Below are 17,299 nucleotides of genomic sequence, written 5' to 3'. Positions count from 1 at the left end.
TTGTGTAAACAATACGAATGGCATAAAATTCCACATGGAAGTCATGGACCGTTGATACTACTTAGCAATATAGTGGAGAGATTGGGAAGGTTAAATAGTTTAATTAATCTACCATTCTTCCGTGTGAAACTGACCTTCTTTCTCTTCTGTTTCAGTATCTTATTCTATCTCATACTCGTTTCAGAGAGTATTTCGGACTCTGAAATGAGTATTATTTCTTCAGGTCATCTTTGAGATTCTGACTTTCCACTTTGGCTTTCATACCTTGCATGTCTACACTCACAGACACATGTACATCCATTCAGTCATGTGCACATCTTCATGTAAGTACATGTACATAAGTATCTTCCCTTCACTTGTTGCTTCCTTTTACAACCTTCTGCTACCTCTTTTTGGCCCTGTGAACAGTTTATGGCCCCAGTTTGCATCTTGAATGCCAGCCTCTGATTGTCTTAGCACTGATGGGGTTCTCAGGAGAATGTGGTGGGAGCCAGAAAGATAGTGACCTGCCGTGGAAGCTTCCCTTCTCTCACTGAGACAGGCATCTCAAAGAAGAGCCCGGGATTATTCCTTGTCACCGTTATTATTCCCTGAATGGGCTCTCACACTGTCTCTGGAGGGTAATCCAATACAGTGGCCGAAATAATCTGCTGAAAGTAATTCAGTGCCCGGTAACACGATGGGCTGCGAGCAAAAATTGGCTCATGTGGCACAAAAAAGTAATAATATCCCAAGTTGGAGCAGTTTCCTTTGTCTTTGTCATATCAATAAGACCCTGTAAGTTTTCAGATAGGTTTCAGTAGAGGTGGTATTTTAATAAAATATTTCTGTTGCAACAGAGTATAAGAAAAAGGCACAGACTGATAAGCTCCAGAGTGAGATTGACATGCTGAAGGAGCAGCTGCAGCTCACCAAGTCGCAGCTGGAGGCTGCACAGCACGCCCATGCTGTCAGGTTCTCTAAGGTATGGTACTGAGTTCGGAAACGGTGGGATGGTGAGAAGGATCGGGATTAATTCCTTTTTTTTTATTATTATTTTTTTTTTCAACGTTTATTTTATTTTTGGGACAGAGAGAGACAGAGCATGAACGGGGGAGGGACAGAGAGAGAGGGAGACACAGAATCGGAAACAGGCTCCAGGCTCCGAGCCATCAGCCCAGAGCCCGACGCGGGGCTCGAACTCACGGACCGTGAGATCGTGACTTGGCTGAAGTCGGACGCTTAACCGACTGCGCCACCCAGGTGCCCCGGATTAATTCCTTTTAAATGTTTGGTGGAATTCACCAGTGAAGCCATCTGGTCCTGGTCTTTTCTTTGTTGGGAGGTATTTGATTACTGATTCAATCCCCTTATTCATTGGTCTGTTCAGATTTTGTTTTTCCATGATTCAGTCTTGGTAGGTTGCATGTTTCAGCAATTTATCCATTTCTTTGAGATGGTCCAATTTGTTGGCATATAATCATATGCATAGTGGGCTATTATAATCTTTTGTAATTCTATAGTGTCCGTTGTAATGTCTCCTCTTTCATTTATAATTTATTTGAGTCCTTTTTCTTTTCTTGGTTAGTCTAGCTAAGAGTTTGTTAATTTTGTTTATCTTTTCAAAAGCTCCAACTCTTAGTATTGTTCATCTTTTCCATTGTTTTTCTGTTCTCTATTTTATTATTTCTGCTCTAATCTTTATATTTCCTTCCTCCTGCTAACTTTGAGCTTAGTTGTTTTTTTTTTTTTCTAGATCTTGAGGCATAAAGTTAGATTGTTTACTTGAGATATTTCTTTTTTTCTTAATGTAGACATTTTTAGCTGTGAACTTTCCTCTTAAAACTGCTTTTGCCATATCCCATACGTTTTCGTATGTTGTGTTTCCGTTTTTATTTATCTCAAGATCTTATTTACTTCCCTTTTGATTCCTTCTTTGATGCATTGGTTGTTCAGGAGTGTATTGTTTATTTTCCACATATTTGTAAATTTTCATTTTCCTTCTGTTGCTGATTTCTTCTTCTTTTTCTTAATGTTTAGTTCTGGGAGAAAGAGAGAAAGCACAAGTGGGGGAGGGGCAGAGAGAGAGAGAAAGAGACAGAATTCAAAGCAAGCTCCAGTTTCCAAGCTGTTCAGCACCGAGCCCAATGTGGGTCTCAAACTCATGAACCAAGAGATCATGACCTGAGCTGGTCTGTCACTTAACCAAATGAGCCTCCCACTCTCCCCCTTCCTGTTACTGATTTCTAGTTGCATACAATTGTGGTCAGAAAAGATACTTGATATAAATTCAGTCCTCTTGAATTTGTTAAGACTTGTCATCTAATGTATGATCTATCCTGGAGAAAGTTCCACATGAGCTAAGCAGACTGTGTGTTCTGCTGGATACTATCTGTTGGATATTATATGTCTATTGGGTCCATTTGGTATGAAGTGTTCAAATCCTGGGTTTCCTTATTGACTTTGTGTCTGGGTGATCTATCCATTGTTGAGAGTGGGTATTAAAATCCCCTATGATTACTGTGTTGCTGTTTATTTCTCCTTTTTGTTCTGTTAGTATATGCTTTATAAATTTAGATGCTGCAATGTTGGATACATAAATATTTATAATTCTTATACCTTCTTGATAAATTGATCTCTATTATTGTTAAGTAACCTTTGTCTCCTGACATCTTTCTTTTTTTAACGTAGGCATTTACAGCTATAAATTTCCCTCTTAGCACTGCTTTGGTTTCTCTTTTTTTTTTTTTTTTTTTTTGTTGTTTTTTGGTATGTTGTGTTTTAATTTTAATCCATCTCAAAGTATTTTCTAATTTCCCTAGTGAGTTTTTCTTTGTCTCATTGGTTGCTTAAGAGTACAGTGTTTAGGGGCGCCTGGGTGGCTCAGTCAGTTAAGCGTCCGACTTCGGCTCAGGTCATGATCTCGCGGTTCATGAGTTCAAGCCCCACGTCGGGCTCTGTGCTGATGGCTCAGAGCCTGGAACCTGTTTCAGATTCTGTGTCTCCCTCTCTCTCTGACCCTCCCCCATTCATGCTCTGTCTCTCTCTGTCTCAAAAATAAATAAGCGTTAAAAAAATTAAAAAAAAAAAAGAGTACAGTGTTTAATTTTTTGAGTATTTGTGAATTTTCCAGATTTTCTTCTGTTATTGATTTCTGGCTTCATTCCACTGTGGTTGGGAAATACACTTAGCACACTTTCAATCTTTTAAAATTTATTGAGAGGGGAGCCTGGGTGACTCAGTCGGTTGAGCATTCTATTCTTGATTTCAGCCCAGGTCATGATTTCATGGTTCATGAGATTTGAGCCCCGCATCGGGCTCTGCACTGACAGTGGGGGAGCCTGCTTGGAATTCTCTCTCCCTCTCTCTCTGCCTCTCCCCCTTCCCTCAAAATTAATAAATAAACTTAAAAATAAATAATTAAAATTTTTGAGACTCTTTTGTGACCTAATATTTGCTCTCTCCTGGTGAATCTTCCATGAGCGTTTAACAAGAATGTATGTTCTGCTGCTCTTGGGTGTTCTGTATATGTCAGACTAAGTTTGTTTATTGTGTTAAGTCTGCAGTTAGGTAAAAAAAACAAAACAAAACAAAACAAAACAAAACAAAAAAACCCAAAACTGAAGGTCATTGAGAAATCAAAGGCTGATTGACTAGACATGAATTTAGCTTGTATAAATAGGAATTTGTGTTTTGGGAGTGAGATGGGGCTACTCTATCCAAATTGATACAGTATTGAGAATGGTTCTTCTGCTCAATAGACATTTTCTTTTAAAGGATGTTTACATTTTACATATTGCATATCTACTATACAAGTTCATAGATCACCGAACTCTTGAGACTTTGGACCTCTGTGTTTGTATTTTAAGAGGTGTAAGGATGAAAGGATGCCATGTGCTGTTTTTGGTTTGGAAAAATCGCTGTGGACGTTGCCATTATATGAAGTGCTATTGCACACCTAACTGATACACTCAATACTAGCTGGAGCTATGTCCATTTATTTAAAATTTTGCACATGTCATTTATTTAAAATTTTGCTTCATATAGAACTTTTAAAACCATGCATTCAAATAATTTCAGGAATATGAAATGCAGAAAACAAAAGAGGAAGAATTTCTGAAATTATTTGATAGATGGAAAGAAGAAGAAAAGGAGAAACTAGTTGATGAAATGGAAAAAGTCAAGGAAATGTTTATGAAGGAGTTTAAAGAATTGACCTCCAAGAATTCAGCATTAGAATATGTAAGTATTAAACCAAGTACTCCTCATAGTATTGGTAGGATTGTTGCCTTGAGAGGTAACATTAGAATGGCATTATGGCCAGTGGATCTAGAAATCACTTTATTGTGCCTTGGTCCAGACAGCCCCTTTCTTGAGAGTCCTGAGGGAGCTTGAGACATACAGAAGACAGAGCAAGTCAGAAAAGTCATTTCTTTGAAAGTGGGAGCTTTGGCTCCAAACGCATGTGCAGAACACTTGGTACATTTGAGGGGCTCCTGGCTGGCTCAGTCGGTGGAGCATACAATGTTTAATCTCGAGGTTGTGAGTTCAAGCCCCATGTTGGGAATAGGGATTAACTAAAAAACTAAAGATTATGGGGCGCTTGGGTGGCTCAGTCGGTTGAGCGTCTGACTTCAGCTCAGGTCATGATCTCACAGTCCGTGAGTTCGAGCCCCACGTCGGGCTCTGTGCTGACAGCTCAGAGCCTGGAGCCTGCTTCAGATTCTGTGTCTCCATCTCTCTCTGAACCTCCCCTGTTCATGCTCTCTCTCTGTCTCAAAAATCAATAAAGGTTAAAAATTTTTTAAAAATAAAATAAAATAAAATAATAAAGATTAAATAAATGTTAAAAAAAAAAAAAAAAAGAACACTTGGTACATTGGTACCCTTGGTCAGATCATAGAAGAGGGTCTCTGTTTCCTTAGCTCGTTAGGATAGCCAATAAGCCATAAGCCTCCTCCCTGAATTCTGAAGCTTTCTAAGTTCCAAAGGAACTTTCTGGAAAGACTGACACAGATCACCAATGTGGAAGAAGAAAGCCAACCCACAAAGACAGAAGTAGAATTTTTTTTGCCAGGTCCCTTCCTGGCCGGTGGGAAGGACAGCTGTTCTGAGCAAGCAGAATGTAACTAAATGAGTCTCCATCCCCTATAGGAGCAGTCTTGTTCCACACTGCCCTGGTCACATGCATAGACAGAGACGTGGCTTGCTGGGCTGGGACCTTAACCTCTGTGACAGTGATCACTGTCCTCCAGCGAAGAATGACTTGAGCTGGATGGGCAGCCCAGTCCCGGGTCACCCTTGGGGAAAGGAAGCAAGATCCTTGAGCTCCCTCTAGGGGCCAACAAGTTTTACAAACTAAAATGGAAAGATATTTTTGGAATATGGCTCAAGGCCTTCTCTAAAGCGCCTTGAACTCTTGCATAGGGGTAGGGAAACCACAACCTGTGAACCGAATCTGACATACCACCCATCTTTGTATGGCCAGTGAGCCAAGAAAGGTTTTAATATTTCTAAATGGTTGAAAAAGGTCATAAGAAGAATATGTCACAACACATAAAAATTACATGAAGTTTACATTTCTGTGTCCATAAGTTTTATTGGCATACGACTACATGTGTTCCTTTACACTTTGTCTGTGGTGCTTTTGTGCTGGAGCCGTACAGGTGAGTGATTATCACCAAGGCCTTATGTGTCTCCCGAAGCCAGAATACCGTCTGGCTCTTTACAGAAAATTTGCCAGCCCCGCCATATCTTTATAAAGCAAACATGGCAAAATGTTAACAATTGGTCCAAATGGGTGTTCATTATATTATTCTTTCAACTTTTCTTTTTCCTTTTTTTTTTTAAATTTTTATTTATTTTGAGAGAGTGCACAAGCACTAGCAGGGGAAGAACAGAGAAAGAATCTCAAGCAGACTCCATGCTGTCAGTGCAGAGCCCAATGCAGGGCTCAATCTCATGAACTGTGAGATCATGACCTGAGCCGAAATCAAGAGTCAGTTGCTCAATCAGCTGAACCACCCAGGTGCCCCTCAACATTTCTATAAGTTATAATTTGCAAATAAAAAGTTGAAAGGGAATAAATTTGGATGGTTCACTGTGTCTTTTTTGTAGGGCTACAACTTCCTGTTGGTTCAGTCATTCCATATCACCTATCCTTGGTTGTTGTTTCTAAGCATCAGAACACCTAGGCAGTAATTTTTCTATCCGTGGTTTCTTTTTCGACCCCTGCACCAGGGACCTTTCCTGAACTCCTATCTGTGGTTCAAAGTGGGATGCCGTATAACCCACTGGTGGATTGCGATACTAACCAATTTAAGACTGGCTTCTCACATCTTCTTCATCAAGGCTGTACTCATTTTTCCCTTTGTGATAAGCTGCTAATTAGAGTTCTTTTGCCTAAGGTTCCATCCAGGATCCTGCCCCCAGCTCCCTGCTCCCGGGATAATTTTAATAGTGGATTGGGACTTTTCCCCACATAGGGCTTTTTTACCACTCCTACCTTTTTTGGGGGGTGGGGGGTAAAAAGATGGCTTTATTGAGATATAGTTTCTATACCATAAAATTCACCCACTTAGAGTACACAGTTTGGTAGTTTTTAGTATGTTCACAGGGTTGTGCATCCATCCTCATAGACGTTTTGGAGTATTTCATCACCACGAGAAACCTTGTGCCCGTTGGCACTCCCTCCCCCAAGCCACTGGCAACCACAGATCTGCTTTCTGTCTCTGTGGATCTGCTTATTCTGGACGTTACGTGTGAATTGAATCATACAATATGTGATCTTTTGTGAGCAGCTGCTTCCCAGTTAGTATAATGTTTCTGGGATTCATCCACGTCATAAGGATGTATATACATCACTATTTCATTCCTGTAGTTGCCGCATGATTTTCCATTCCATGAATATCGTATTTCTTTTTCTTTTTTTTTATGTAGAGTTTCAGATTGTTTTTTAATTTAACTTTATTTTTTATTTTTTAAAATTTGCGTCCAAAATAGTTAGTATATAGTGAAGCAATGATTTCAGTAGATTCCTTAATGCCCCTTACCCATTTAACCCATCCCCCCTCCTACAACCCCTCCAGCAACCCTCAGTTTGTTCTCCATATTTATGAGTCTCTTCTGTTTTGTCCCCCTCCCTGTTTTTATATTATTTTTGTTTGCCTTCCTTTATGTTCATCTGTTTTGTCTCTTAAAGTCCTCATATGAGTGAAGTCCTATGATTTTTGTCTTTCTCTGACTGACTAATTTCACTTAGCATAATACCCTCCAGTTCCATCCACGTAGTTGCAGATGGCAAGATTTCATTCTTTTTGATTGCTGAGTAATACTCCATTGTGTATGTATGTGTGTGTATATATATATACATACATATATATATATACATATATATATGTATGTATATATATATACCACATTTTCTTTATCCATTCATCCATCGATGGACATTTGGGCTCTTTCCATACTTTGACTATTGTTGATAGTGCTGCTATAAACATGGGGGTGCATGTGTCCCTTCGAAACAGCACACCTGTATCCCATGGATAGATGCCTAGTAGTGCAATTGCTGGGTCCTAGGGGAGTTCTATTTTTGGTTTTTTGAGGAACCTCCATACTGTTTTCCAGAGTGGCTGCACCAGCTTGCATTCCCACCAACAATGCAAAAGAGATCCTCTTTCTCCACATCCTTGCCAACAACCATGAATATCGTATTTCATTTGTCTGTTCATCAGTTGACAACATGTGGGTTGTTTACCAATTTTTAGCTATAGATGGTTTTTAAAATTATTATTATTTTTTAAGTTTATTTATGTATTTTGAGAGGGACAGAAACAGCGTGAGTGGGGGAGGGGCAGAGAGAGAGAATCCCAAGCGGGCTCCGTGCTGCCAGCCCAGAGCCCAACGCAGGGCTCAAACTCATGAACTGAGAGATCATGAACTGAGTGGAAACCAGGAGTTGGATGCTTAACTGACTGAGCCATCCAAGTGCCCCTAAAATTATTAATTATAATAGACTTCATTTTTTTAGAATAGTTAAGCTTACAGAAAAATTGAGCATCCAGTACAGAAAATTTCATGTAACACCCCCCTCTCCTACCCTGTACAGTTTTCCATCTTACTGACAACTTAGTCTGGTACATTTGTTACGGTTGATGAGCCAATACTGATATATTAGTATTAATTAAACTCCATACTGTGGTTCCACTTCTTTAGCTTTTACCTAATGTCACTTTTCTGCTCCAGGGTCCTCTCCAGGATACCACATGATATTTAGTTGTCACACCTCCTTAGCTTGTCTGAGACAGTTTCTCTGACTTGTTTTCAGTGACCTGGACAATTTTGAGGAGTACCTTACTTGTCAGTAGGACGCCCCTCTACTGGAATTCACCCAGGAGTCTTCTCTTGGTTAGACTGGGCTTATGGGTATGGGGGATGAAACCCTCACTGATAAAGTTACAGTTTTCATCACATCATCTGAAGGGTAATACTCTCTTCATGATTAATGGTTGTTGGTGTTGACCTTGATCACCCGGCTCAGGTTGTGTCGGTCAAGTTTCTCTGCTGAGAAGTCAGCCTCCACCAATTTCACACTGTACTCTTTGAAAAGAAGTTGCTGTGTTCAGCCCAGATTTAAGCAGGGGAGCGATGCTCCCCACCCTTTTGTTTCTTCAGTTAACGTATTACCTTCTGTGATTTTTCTGAGGGTTTTTTACCGCTGCTAACTTTAGGAATAACATAATAAGCAATAGGTAAAATTAAAACATGTTGTCCCTAATGGGTTCACGGATACAGTTGCACGATGATGGTGGCCTCACCACTCAATTGTCATGAGAACCTGGGCACCTGGCTGGCTCAGTCAGTCAGGCATCTGACTCTTGGTTTCGGCTCAGGTTATGATCTCACAGTGCATGAGTTTGAGCCCCGCATCGGGCTCCATGCTGACAGGGTGGAGCCTGCTTGGGATTCTCCATCTCCCTCTCTCTCTCTACCTCTCCCCTGCACATGCCCCCCTGCCTTCACCGCCTCTCTCAAAATAAATAAATAAGTAAATAAATAAACATTAAAAATTGTATTTATATTAGGAATACAAATAAGTAAAAAAATAAAAATAAATAATCATAAGAACCAGCTGCACTCAGTTCCTCTGTTCCTGGACACTGTTGTGTGCCCATCAGAAATTTTAAGACCCATTGTATAAGATTAGAAAGTTAGGTTGTCCTTTCTGTTGCAATCACCCTGTACATATGCTGTTGGAAAAACTGGAAAGCAGCAGAAAGAAAACCGGAAAACCAGTAGGTGGGAGAAGGAGAAAGCACAACAAGCATCTAGTAAGGATAGTCGGATTTAAACGTGGCTACATGTTGGGGCGCCTGTGTGGCTCAGTCAGTTAAGCATCCGACTTCGGCTCAGGTCACGATCTCACAGTTTGTGAGTTAGAGCCCCACGTCAGGCTCTGTGCTGACAATGTGGAGTCTGGAGCCTGCTTCAGATTCTGTGTCTCCCTCTCTCTGCCCCTCCTCTGCCCCTGCTCTCTCTCTCTCTCTCTCTGTCTGAAAAAAAATAATAAACATTAAAAAAAATTAAATGAAAATAAAAGTGGCTACATGTTCCCCAATTTTATTTGTGTTCAGTCTTTTAAAAGTATAAATATCTGCACCAGTGAGTTTGCATTTATTTTCTTTCATAGCAATTGTCAGAAATCCAGAAGTCCAACATGCAGATCAAGTCCAATATTGGCACATTAAAAGACGCACATGAGTTTAAAGAAGAACGTCCTCAGTATCCCCAGGATTTCCAGAATGTGATGCAACTTCTTGATAGTCAGGTATGTGCCAGTGGCCAGTAACTGCAGCCGGGGCCTGATTTTTCTTCCTGAAGCAGTTTACAAGCATTTCCTACAAAAAAAGGGTTTGTCTCTTCCCGTGACCATGAAGCTAGTTCTTTTCTTCTTGTCTCCTAATACACATATAATTAATCATAGCCGTTCATTAGATGCTTGTTGATTGACTAACAGATGCAGATATAGACTAGTTGGCAAAACTATTTCATTTTTGGCTAACACAGTATCAACTTGAATTGTGTGGGATTACCTTAGAGTTTATTTTTCGTATTTCAGAGGTAGGTCCCTGCTGTCAAAAGGCCTAGAAAGGCATAATGAAGCACTAACTTTATTTTTAGAGCTGAAATATCTGGCTGCATTGCTATACTGATGGTCTTCTTCATTTATGAAACCTAATTACAGTCATGTGGAAAGTGGCGTCCATAATCAGCACAGTTGTCATTCTGGCAATTTTCACCCTCCTGGTTTAGGGGAACATTGCTTTTTACCAGGAAACAAATGGAGATTAAAGTTTATGAATTTAGGATTTTGTTGAAAAAAATATTTGCAAACGACATATTGGATAAAGGATTAGTATCCAAAAACTATAAAGAACTTACCAAACTCAACACCCGACAAACAAAGAATCCAGTGAAGAAATGGGCAAAAGACGTGAATAGACACTTTTCCAAAGAAGACATCCAGATGGCAACAGACACATGAAAAGATGCTAAACATCACTTATCATCAGGGAAATACAAATCAAAACCACACTGAGATACCACCTCATACCAGTCAGAGTGGCTAAAATTAACAACTTAGGAAACACCAGATGCTGGTGAGGATGTGGAGAAACGGAACCCTCTTGCATTGTCGGTGGGAACGCAAACTGGTGCAGCTGCTCTGGAAAACAGTGTGGAGGTTCCTCAAAAAATTAAAAATAGAACTGCCCTACGACCCAGCAATAGCACTACTAGGAATTTATCCAAAGGATACAGGAGTGCTGATGCATAGGGGCTCGTGTACCCCAATGTTTATAGCAGCACTTTCAACAATAGCCAAATTATGGAAAGAGCCCAAATGTCCATCAACTGATGAATGGATAGAGAAGATGTGGTTTATATATACAATGGAATACTACTTGGCAATGATAAAGAATGAAATCTGGCCATTGGCAGCAACATGGATATAAGTGGAGGGCATTATGCTAAGTGAAATCAGTCAGTCAGAGAAAGACAGATATATGTTTTCACTCATGTGTGGAACTTGAGAAACTTAACAGAAGACCATAGGGGAAGGGAAGGGGAAAAAATAGTTACAAACAGAGAGGGAGGCAAACCATAAGAGACTGTTAAATATAGAGAACAAACTGAGGGTTGATGGGAGAGAGGAGAAAATGGGTGATGGGCATTGAGGAGAGCACTGGTTGGGATGAGCACTGGCTGTTGTATGTAAGCGATGAACCCCGGGAATCTACTTCCCCAACCAGGAGCACACCATACACACCGTGTGTTAGCCAACTTGACAATAAATTATATTTAAAAATATATACGTATCATTTTTAAAAGTAAGTGTATTTTTGGAATACAGACCACTCCCACTGTTTCTTATGTTGCTGCTCACATCTTGCCTCTCTCCCTGGCCATTGCCCTTCCACCGTGCAGCCAGGCCGGCCACGTCACTGTGCTGTCTTATCCTCCCACGGCTCCCCATTCTTCACAGAGCCAAGTCTGGAATCCTTAACCAGCAGCCAGAGTCCCTGAGGATCTGGACCCTGTGGTATCCCGCACTGTTCTCGGCTTTACCTCAACGCTCCCAGCTGCACCAAACAGCTCATGGGTCCCAGGAGACAGCATTCTGTGGTTCTGCTTTTGCCCTTGTGGCTTTCTTTGTCACACACCTCTCAGTTTTCAGGACCTGCGGCTTAATTCTTCAGCTGGGGCAGCACCTCTTCTAGAGAGTTCTCCTGGACCTCTGGGCTATTGCATTTGGGTAGTTCCCTCAAGCAGAGGTCCTGAGAAGTTCGCTCACATGCACCTTATGGGGGGGCTGTCTATTGTTAGGTCCACTTTCCTCCTATTCAAGGCAGAGTGTGTCCCTCAGTCCTCGCCCAGCCGGCCACGACAGCCCAGTGAGGCCCCTGGCATGTGGTAGGGGACTGCGAATTGTGTCTTGTATTGAACTGTTGACAGTTGCTCCCTGTGAGCTGGGCTCAGGAATTGAAGGACCTAATTATGAATCCCAAAGTCCCACCTAAAATTATTTTGTTTCCTTCCTGTGAGCTGTGTTGTCAGGTCAGAACCCAAGGCCTCAGAAGCCTTGGTGTTTCTTGGGGCACCTGGGAGACTCAGTCAGTTGAGTACCTGACTTTGGCTCAGGTCATGATCTCACAGTTCGTGGGTTCAAGCCCCGCATTGGGCTTTGTGCTGATAGCACAGAGCCAACTTCGGATTCTCTGTCTCCCTCCTACTTTCTCTGCCCCTCCCCATCTTGCACTCTCTCTCTCTTAAAGATAAATAAACATTAAAAAAAGAAAAGAAACCCTGGTGTTTCCTTTTAGCTCCTTCGACTGCCAAACTAGCACCTATTTTTGAAAACAAAATTTTATTGGAACACAGCCATGCCCACCCATTTATGTATTATCTAGTGGATGTTCTCCTACTGCTGGTAGTGGTGACTGACTCCTTTGGCCCCAGAGCCTAAAATATTTACTATTAGTCCCTTAAGAGAAAATGTTTGCTGACCCCTGCCTTAGAGTTTAAGATGATAACCACGTGCAAATGTATTTAGACACTTTTGAACGTCTATAATCTAAAAAATGCTTGCTAAAATTTTACCAAGTAGGTAGTTGGGTTCCAGAGGTACTCACTACAAAGGAAGCTTCCATTTTGAGTCAATTTTATTGCACATAAATTACTGTTGTTTTACTGTGTCGTAGGAAAGCAAGTGGACCGCCCGAGTTCAAGCTCTTCACCAAGAACACAAGAAAGAGAAGGGTCGGGTAAGACTAAGAAGCCAGGGTCTGTCGGTGGGTCATTTTTTTAAAAGAATATATGTTTTTTCTCTATGGCGAAGGTAGTGTTTATCTGCTTAACAAATTTTATGGAGAAATGTGTGACAGAAATGAAAATTATAATTTCTACACCAATGATAACCACTGCTAACTACTTTGTTGTAACTTCTTTTGGTCTGTTTTCTGTGCCATAAATGTAGCATTTCTGTATGTTTTGAAACCCATACTTAGGGTCTTACAAATTTTGAATCATGCTTTATCACTGTGTACGCTTCTCACTTAATAGATTGTAAACTTCTGGTTTTTTGGGGATTTGTTGTTTTTTTAACATTCTTGTGTGTGTGTGTGTGTTTTAATTGTTTATTTGCTTTTGAGAGAGAAAGAGAGACAGAGAACCAGCAGAGGAGGGGTAGAGAGAGGGAGACACAGAGTCTGAAACAGGCTCCAGGCTCTGCACTGTCAGCACAGAGCCTGATGCAGGGCTCAAACCCATGAACCATAAAATCATGACCTGAGCCGAAGTCTCAACCAACTGAGCCACCCAGGCTCCCCAGTATTCTCGTGTTTTTAAACATATTCTTCAAAATCATAATTTTTTTAATGGCTATAGAATGATCTTGTAGATGTATCGTAAGTTATTATTAATCATCCCTTTATTGCTGAACCCATCGTTTCTGATTTTTTCACATTGCACGTCAGTAGTCTAAATAATCTTTAATTTTATTAAAGATAATTTAATTTGGGGCTCCTGGGTGGCTCAGTCGGTTGAGTGTCCGACTTCGGCTCAGGTCATGATCTCACGGTCCGTGAGTTCAAGCCCTGCGTTGGGCTCTGTGCTGACAGCTCAGAGCCTGGAGCCCGTTTCGGATTCTGTGTCTCCCTCTCTCTCTGCCCCTCCCCTGTTCATGCTCTGTCTCTCTCTGTCTCAAAAATAAGTAAATATTAAAAAAATTAAGAAAAAAATAAAGATAATTTAATGTGAACAATTCTTCCATTTTAGTGAAAACAGCTTGATTATAATACTGCCTTTCAACTGAGTACATCCCAAATTTAAGCATTATTGCACTGGTGCAGAAAATCTAAAGTACTTTTATTTGAGACAGGAAAACTTGGATCTATCTTTTCACTTCATATGTACGTTGTAGCCCTGTGTCTGCTGTGTCTTAGTCGGTTTGGCTGCTATAACAAAATACAGTAGACCGGGTGGCTTACAAACAACAGATATTTATTTCTCATAGTTCTGGGGCTCTAGGGATTGAGCAGAGAGTTTGTTAAAGTGAGGTCGTGGCTGCGTGTAGGTGTAAAGCCCATGTTGATTTCTCCAGCCTAAACTACCCTCTGAGCTCCGGATGAGATAGCCAGCTTTGTACTTGGTATCTCCTCGGGCTTCCCAGGTGTCATATGTCTCAGATGAGGTGCTCGGGCTCGTCCCCAGATGTGGTTTTCTGTTGTTCGGTGGCATCCTGGTCTGAGCAGTCAGGAGCACGCCTTGAGCCATGTCTCCCTCAGCACCCAGCGCGGGGGTATCAGCAGGGCCTGCGCGTGTCTCATATCCACGTTCTTCTGTCCATTTCCATTGCTCCTACCCTCCACCGAGCCCCCGCCATTTCGAAAAGGACCCTGTAACTGGTCTCCCAGTTCCAACCTTCCCTTTTCCCAGTTTGCTCTCCAAGGAGCAGACAAGACCATCTGGCTGCTGGCCACCACCTGCCACCTCATCCCGGATCCTCTCTCTGAACCTACACTTTCTGACCACAGTTGCCTTCGGGACACTTGTAGAACGTGCCAGCCTTTTTCTCTTCACACAAGGTCTTTGCTGCCGGGACATCCTTCCATTTGCTCTTCACATGGCTGTCCTTCCCTTCTGTATTAGTGTTCTGTGCCTCGTAGCAAATTACCAGCAATTCATCTTCTCCAAGTGTCCGTGAGCACAGGCCTGGTGGTGTCCTGTGCTCGGAGTCTCACAGCTGCATTTGGGACGTGGGCTTGGCTGCTTTCTCATCTGGGACTCAGGGTCATTCCAGGCCCGTTCAGGTTATTGGCAATATGCAGCTCCTTAGGGTTAACAGTAGGATCAGGACCCTTAGTTCCACAGCTCACTACCCAGCTGTCGACTTTTTCAAGGCCAGCAGGAGAGAGGCGCTCGCCTGACTAAGGCCCGTGCAGGGTAATCTCCCTTTGCATTAACTCAGAGTCAGCAGATTAGGGACTTAAAAAAAAAATTTTTTTTTAATGTTTATTTTTGAGAGAGAGACAGAGAGAGCCTGAGCAGAGGAGGGGCAGAGAGAGAGGGAGACACAGAATCCAAAGCAAGCTCCAGGCTCTGAGCTGTGAGCATAGAGCCCAACGTGGGGCTCAAACTAATGAGCCATGCATGAGATCATGACCTGACCCGAAGTCGGACGCTTAACCTGCTGAGCCACCCAGGCGCCCCAGACTGGGGGCTTTAAATGTATCTGCTAAGTCTCTTCACGTTTGCTGTCTTGTGTTGGTTAGAAGCACATCTCAGACTCTAACCAGCTCATGTCTTCGAGTCTGCTCTTGCTGCTATAACAAAATACCATAGACTGGGTGGCTTTAAACAAGGGACGTTTATTTCTCACTGTTCTGGAGGCTGAGAAGTTGCACAGTCAGGGGGCCGGCTCAGTTCCTGGTAAGAGCCCTGTTGCAGATGCCTTGTCACTGTGTCTTCATGGGGCAGGGAGAGAGCAAGAGATAGCTCTCTGGTTTCTTTTAAGAGCACTAATCCCATCATGAGGACCCTACCCTAATTCATCCAAATCTAATCACCTCCCAAAGGCCCCACCTCCTAATACATCACGTGGGGGATTAGGGCTTCGACACATGAATGGAGGGGCGGACACAAACATTCAGTTCATAACTCTACCAAGAGAAAGGTTTTACGCAGGGTGTGTAGTCTGGGGGTACAAACTTGAGGGCCATTTAGAATTCAGCCCCCCTCTTGCCTTAGCTTACAAGTCATCTGACACCATCTAAGTAGGTAGCCTCCTCCCTTACGGTTCCCATCATGTCATAAGTGTAACTCTGATTGCTGTTTCACATAGTTAGATTATTTATTCACTTGTTTACTGTCTCTGATCGGATCACTAGCCCTGCGAGGGAGGGACTCTGCCTATCTGGTTCTCTGTTGTATTCCCAACGTTGACTAACCTAAAGTGTGATTGGCATTCATTAAATATTTGCCGAATGAATGTGGAAGGTTGCTAGTCGGCCAACAAGGAGATCATTCAACCTTGTTATGGATGGAGGAATGCTGATTGGAGGGGTCAGAAGAGCAGGGTTGAAAGAGTCATCTGTTGGTATGAGCACAGGCCCCTGGTATGAACCCAGGCCCCCTTAAACTCAAGGCCATGCTGGTCTACCTTGTTGCCCTGCTCACCTGTCATGCTTCAGGCACTGAGTCAGCTTGAGAGAAGAGGCAGTGACAACTTAGAGCGGTTGCTTTTCTGGGAGAATGTTCTAGCTTCCCTTCAAGATGCTCTAAGGTAGTAGTTCCTAACCAGGATGCACTTCAGCATGACCAGAGGCTCTTTCCCAAAATACTCTTGCCCAGCTCCACTCAGTGAGATTCTGATTTAGTCTAGGATGGTTTCTGTTTTGGATCCATGGTTTGAACAACTGCTCTTATGATTTGAGGTTCAACTCTTGTCCTTCAGGACGTCTTACAGCGTTGGTATCTAGGGACAGAATTCAGGCCTCCTTTCGAATGCGGATGGTGTTTAGTCCTTGCTCCTTTAAAGCCTCCTGTGCTCCAGACCGTTGTAGGAGTTCCGGTGGCCCTCCGGCCAGAATAGAGTGCAGGTTGCAGAGTTGTACTCTTGGCCACTGCGAGGCGTGATGGAAAGATGGACTGTTGGTGGTTTGGTGGAGGGAGGAGAGGCCTTCCCTGGTTCCGAGTCAGCTGAGCTGCCCCAAGTATTGGGAGTGTGGAGAGTCTGTGTTGCCGCTAGGCTACGCTGCTCCATTGTCTGTTGGTTTTGCCTGTTCAGAAGCTGCTTTTCTCCTTCCTTAACTTCTCTTAAACCCTAACAGAGGGGAGAATTCAATCAGGTTTAGTAATCTTTGCCTGAGACCTAACTATTAATTATTCCACATGATTGCTGCCTACTGTTCCTACAATGCACATATTGTATTTCTCTGTTTAAGGGAAGTTGTGATTGCCAACTTTTTATTGCTTTACCTAGGCCTCTTGGCAGCTCTTTGTTTTTTTTTTTTAAATAACATTGGTAGGAGTTCAAAGGGAGTCATAGATAAACGATGGCATGCGCTTTTGACCCGACAGAAGACTGTAGAGCTTGGGAGGTTGTATGGTGGTCACATAACAAAAGGAAAGGAGGACAGAGTACTGTGTTCTGGTAGAGAAAAGAGCATAGTGCTTGGAATGGTAGGAGGTCACAAGAAATGGGCTCAAGAGCTCCAACTTTCTGAAATAATCTGTGGCTGTCCCTTGCTTAGACTGTTCT

The 17,299-nt window shown here is 42.3% G+C and overlaps 1 protein-coding gene across 3 annotated transcripts in view; it reads left to right on the top strand.

The window, feature by feature from the left end:
- Positions 1-17,299, top strand: part of DZIP1 (DAZ interacting zinc finger protein 1) — a 53,202-nt gene that overhangs the window by 10,251 nt on the left and 25,652 nt on the right. For all 3 annotated transcript variants that reach the window (XM_042979409.1, XM_042979401.1, XM_042979395.1), the window contains exons 4-7: positions 840-964; positions 4,060-4,221; positions 9,671-9,808; positions 12,741-12,803. In XM_042979409.1, the coding sequence (XP_042835343.1) occupies positions 840-964; positions 4,060-4,221; positions 9,671-9,808; positions 12,741-12,803 (488 nt within the window). The remainder of the gene's footprint in view (positions 1-839; positions 965-4,059; positions 4,222-9,670; positions 9,809-12,740; positions 12,804-17,299) is intronic.

The sequence above is a fragment of the Panthera tigris genome, chromosome A1, assembly GCF_018350195.1.
Source record: "Panthera tigris isolate Pti1 chromosome A1, P.tigris_Pti1_mat1.1, whole genome shotgun sequence".
Taxonomy (NCBI): Eukaryota; Metazoa; Chordata; class Mammalia; order Carnivora; family Felidae; genus Panthera; species Panthera tigris.
This window is presented reverse-complemented; position numbering and strand designations above follow the sequence as displayed.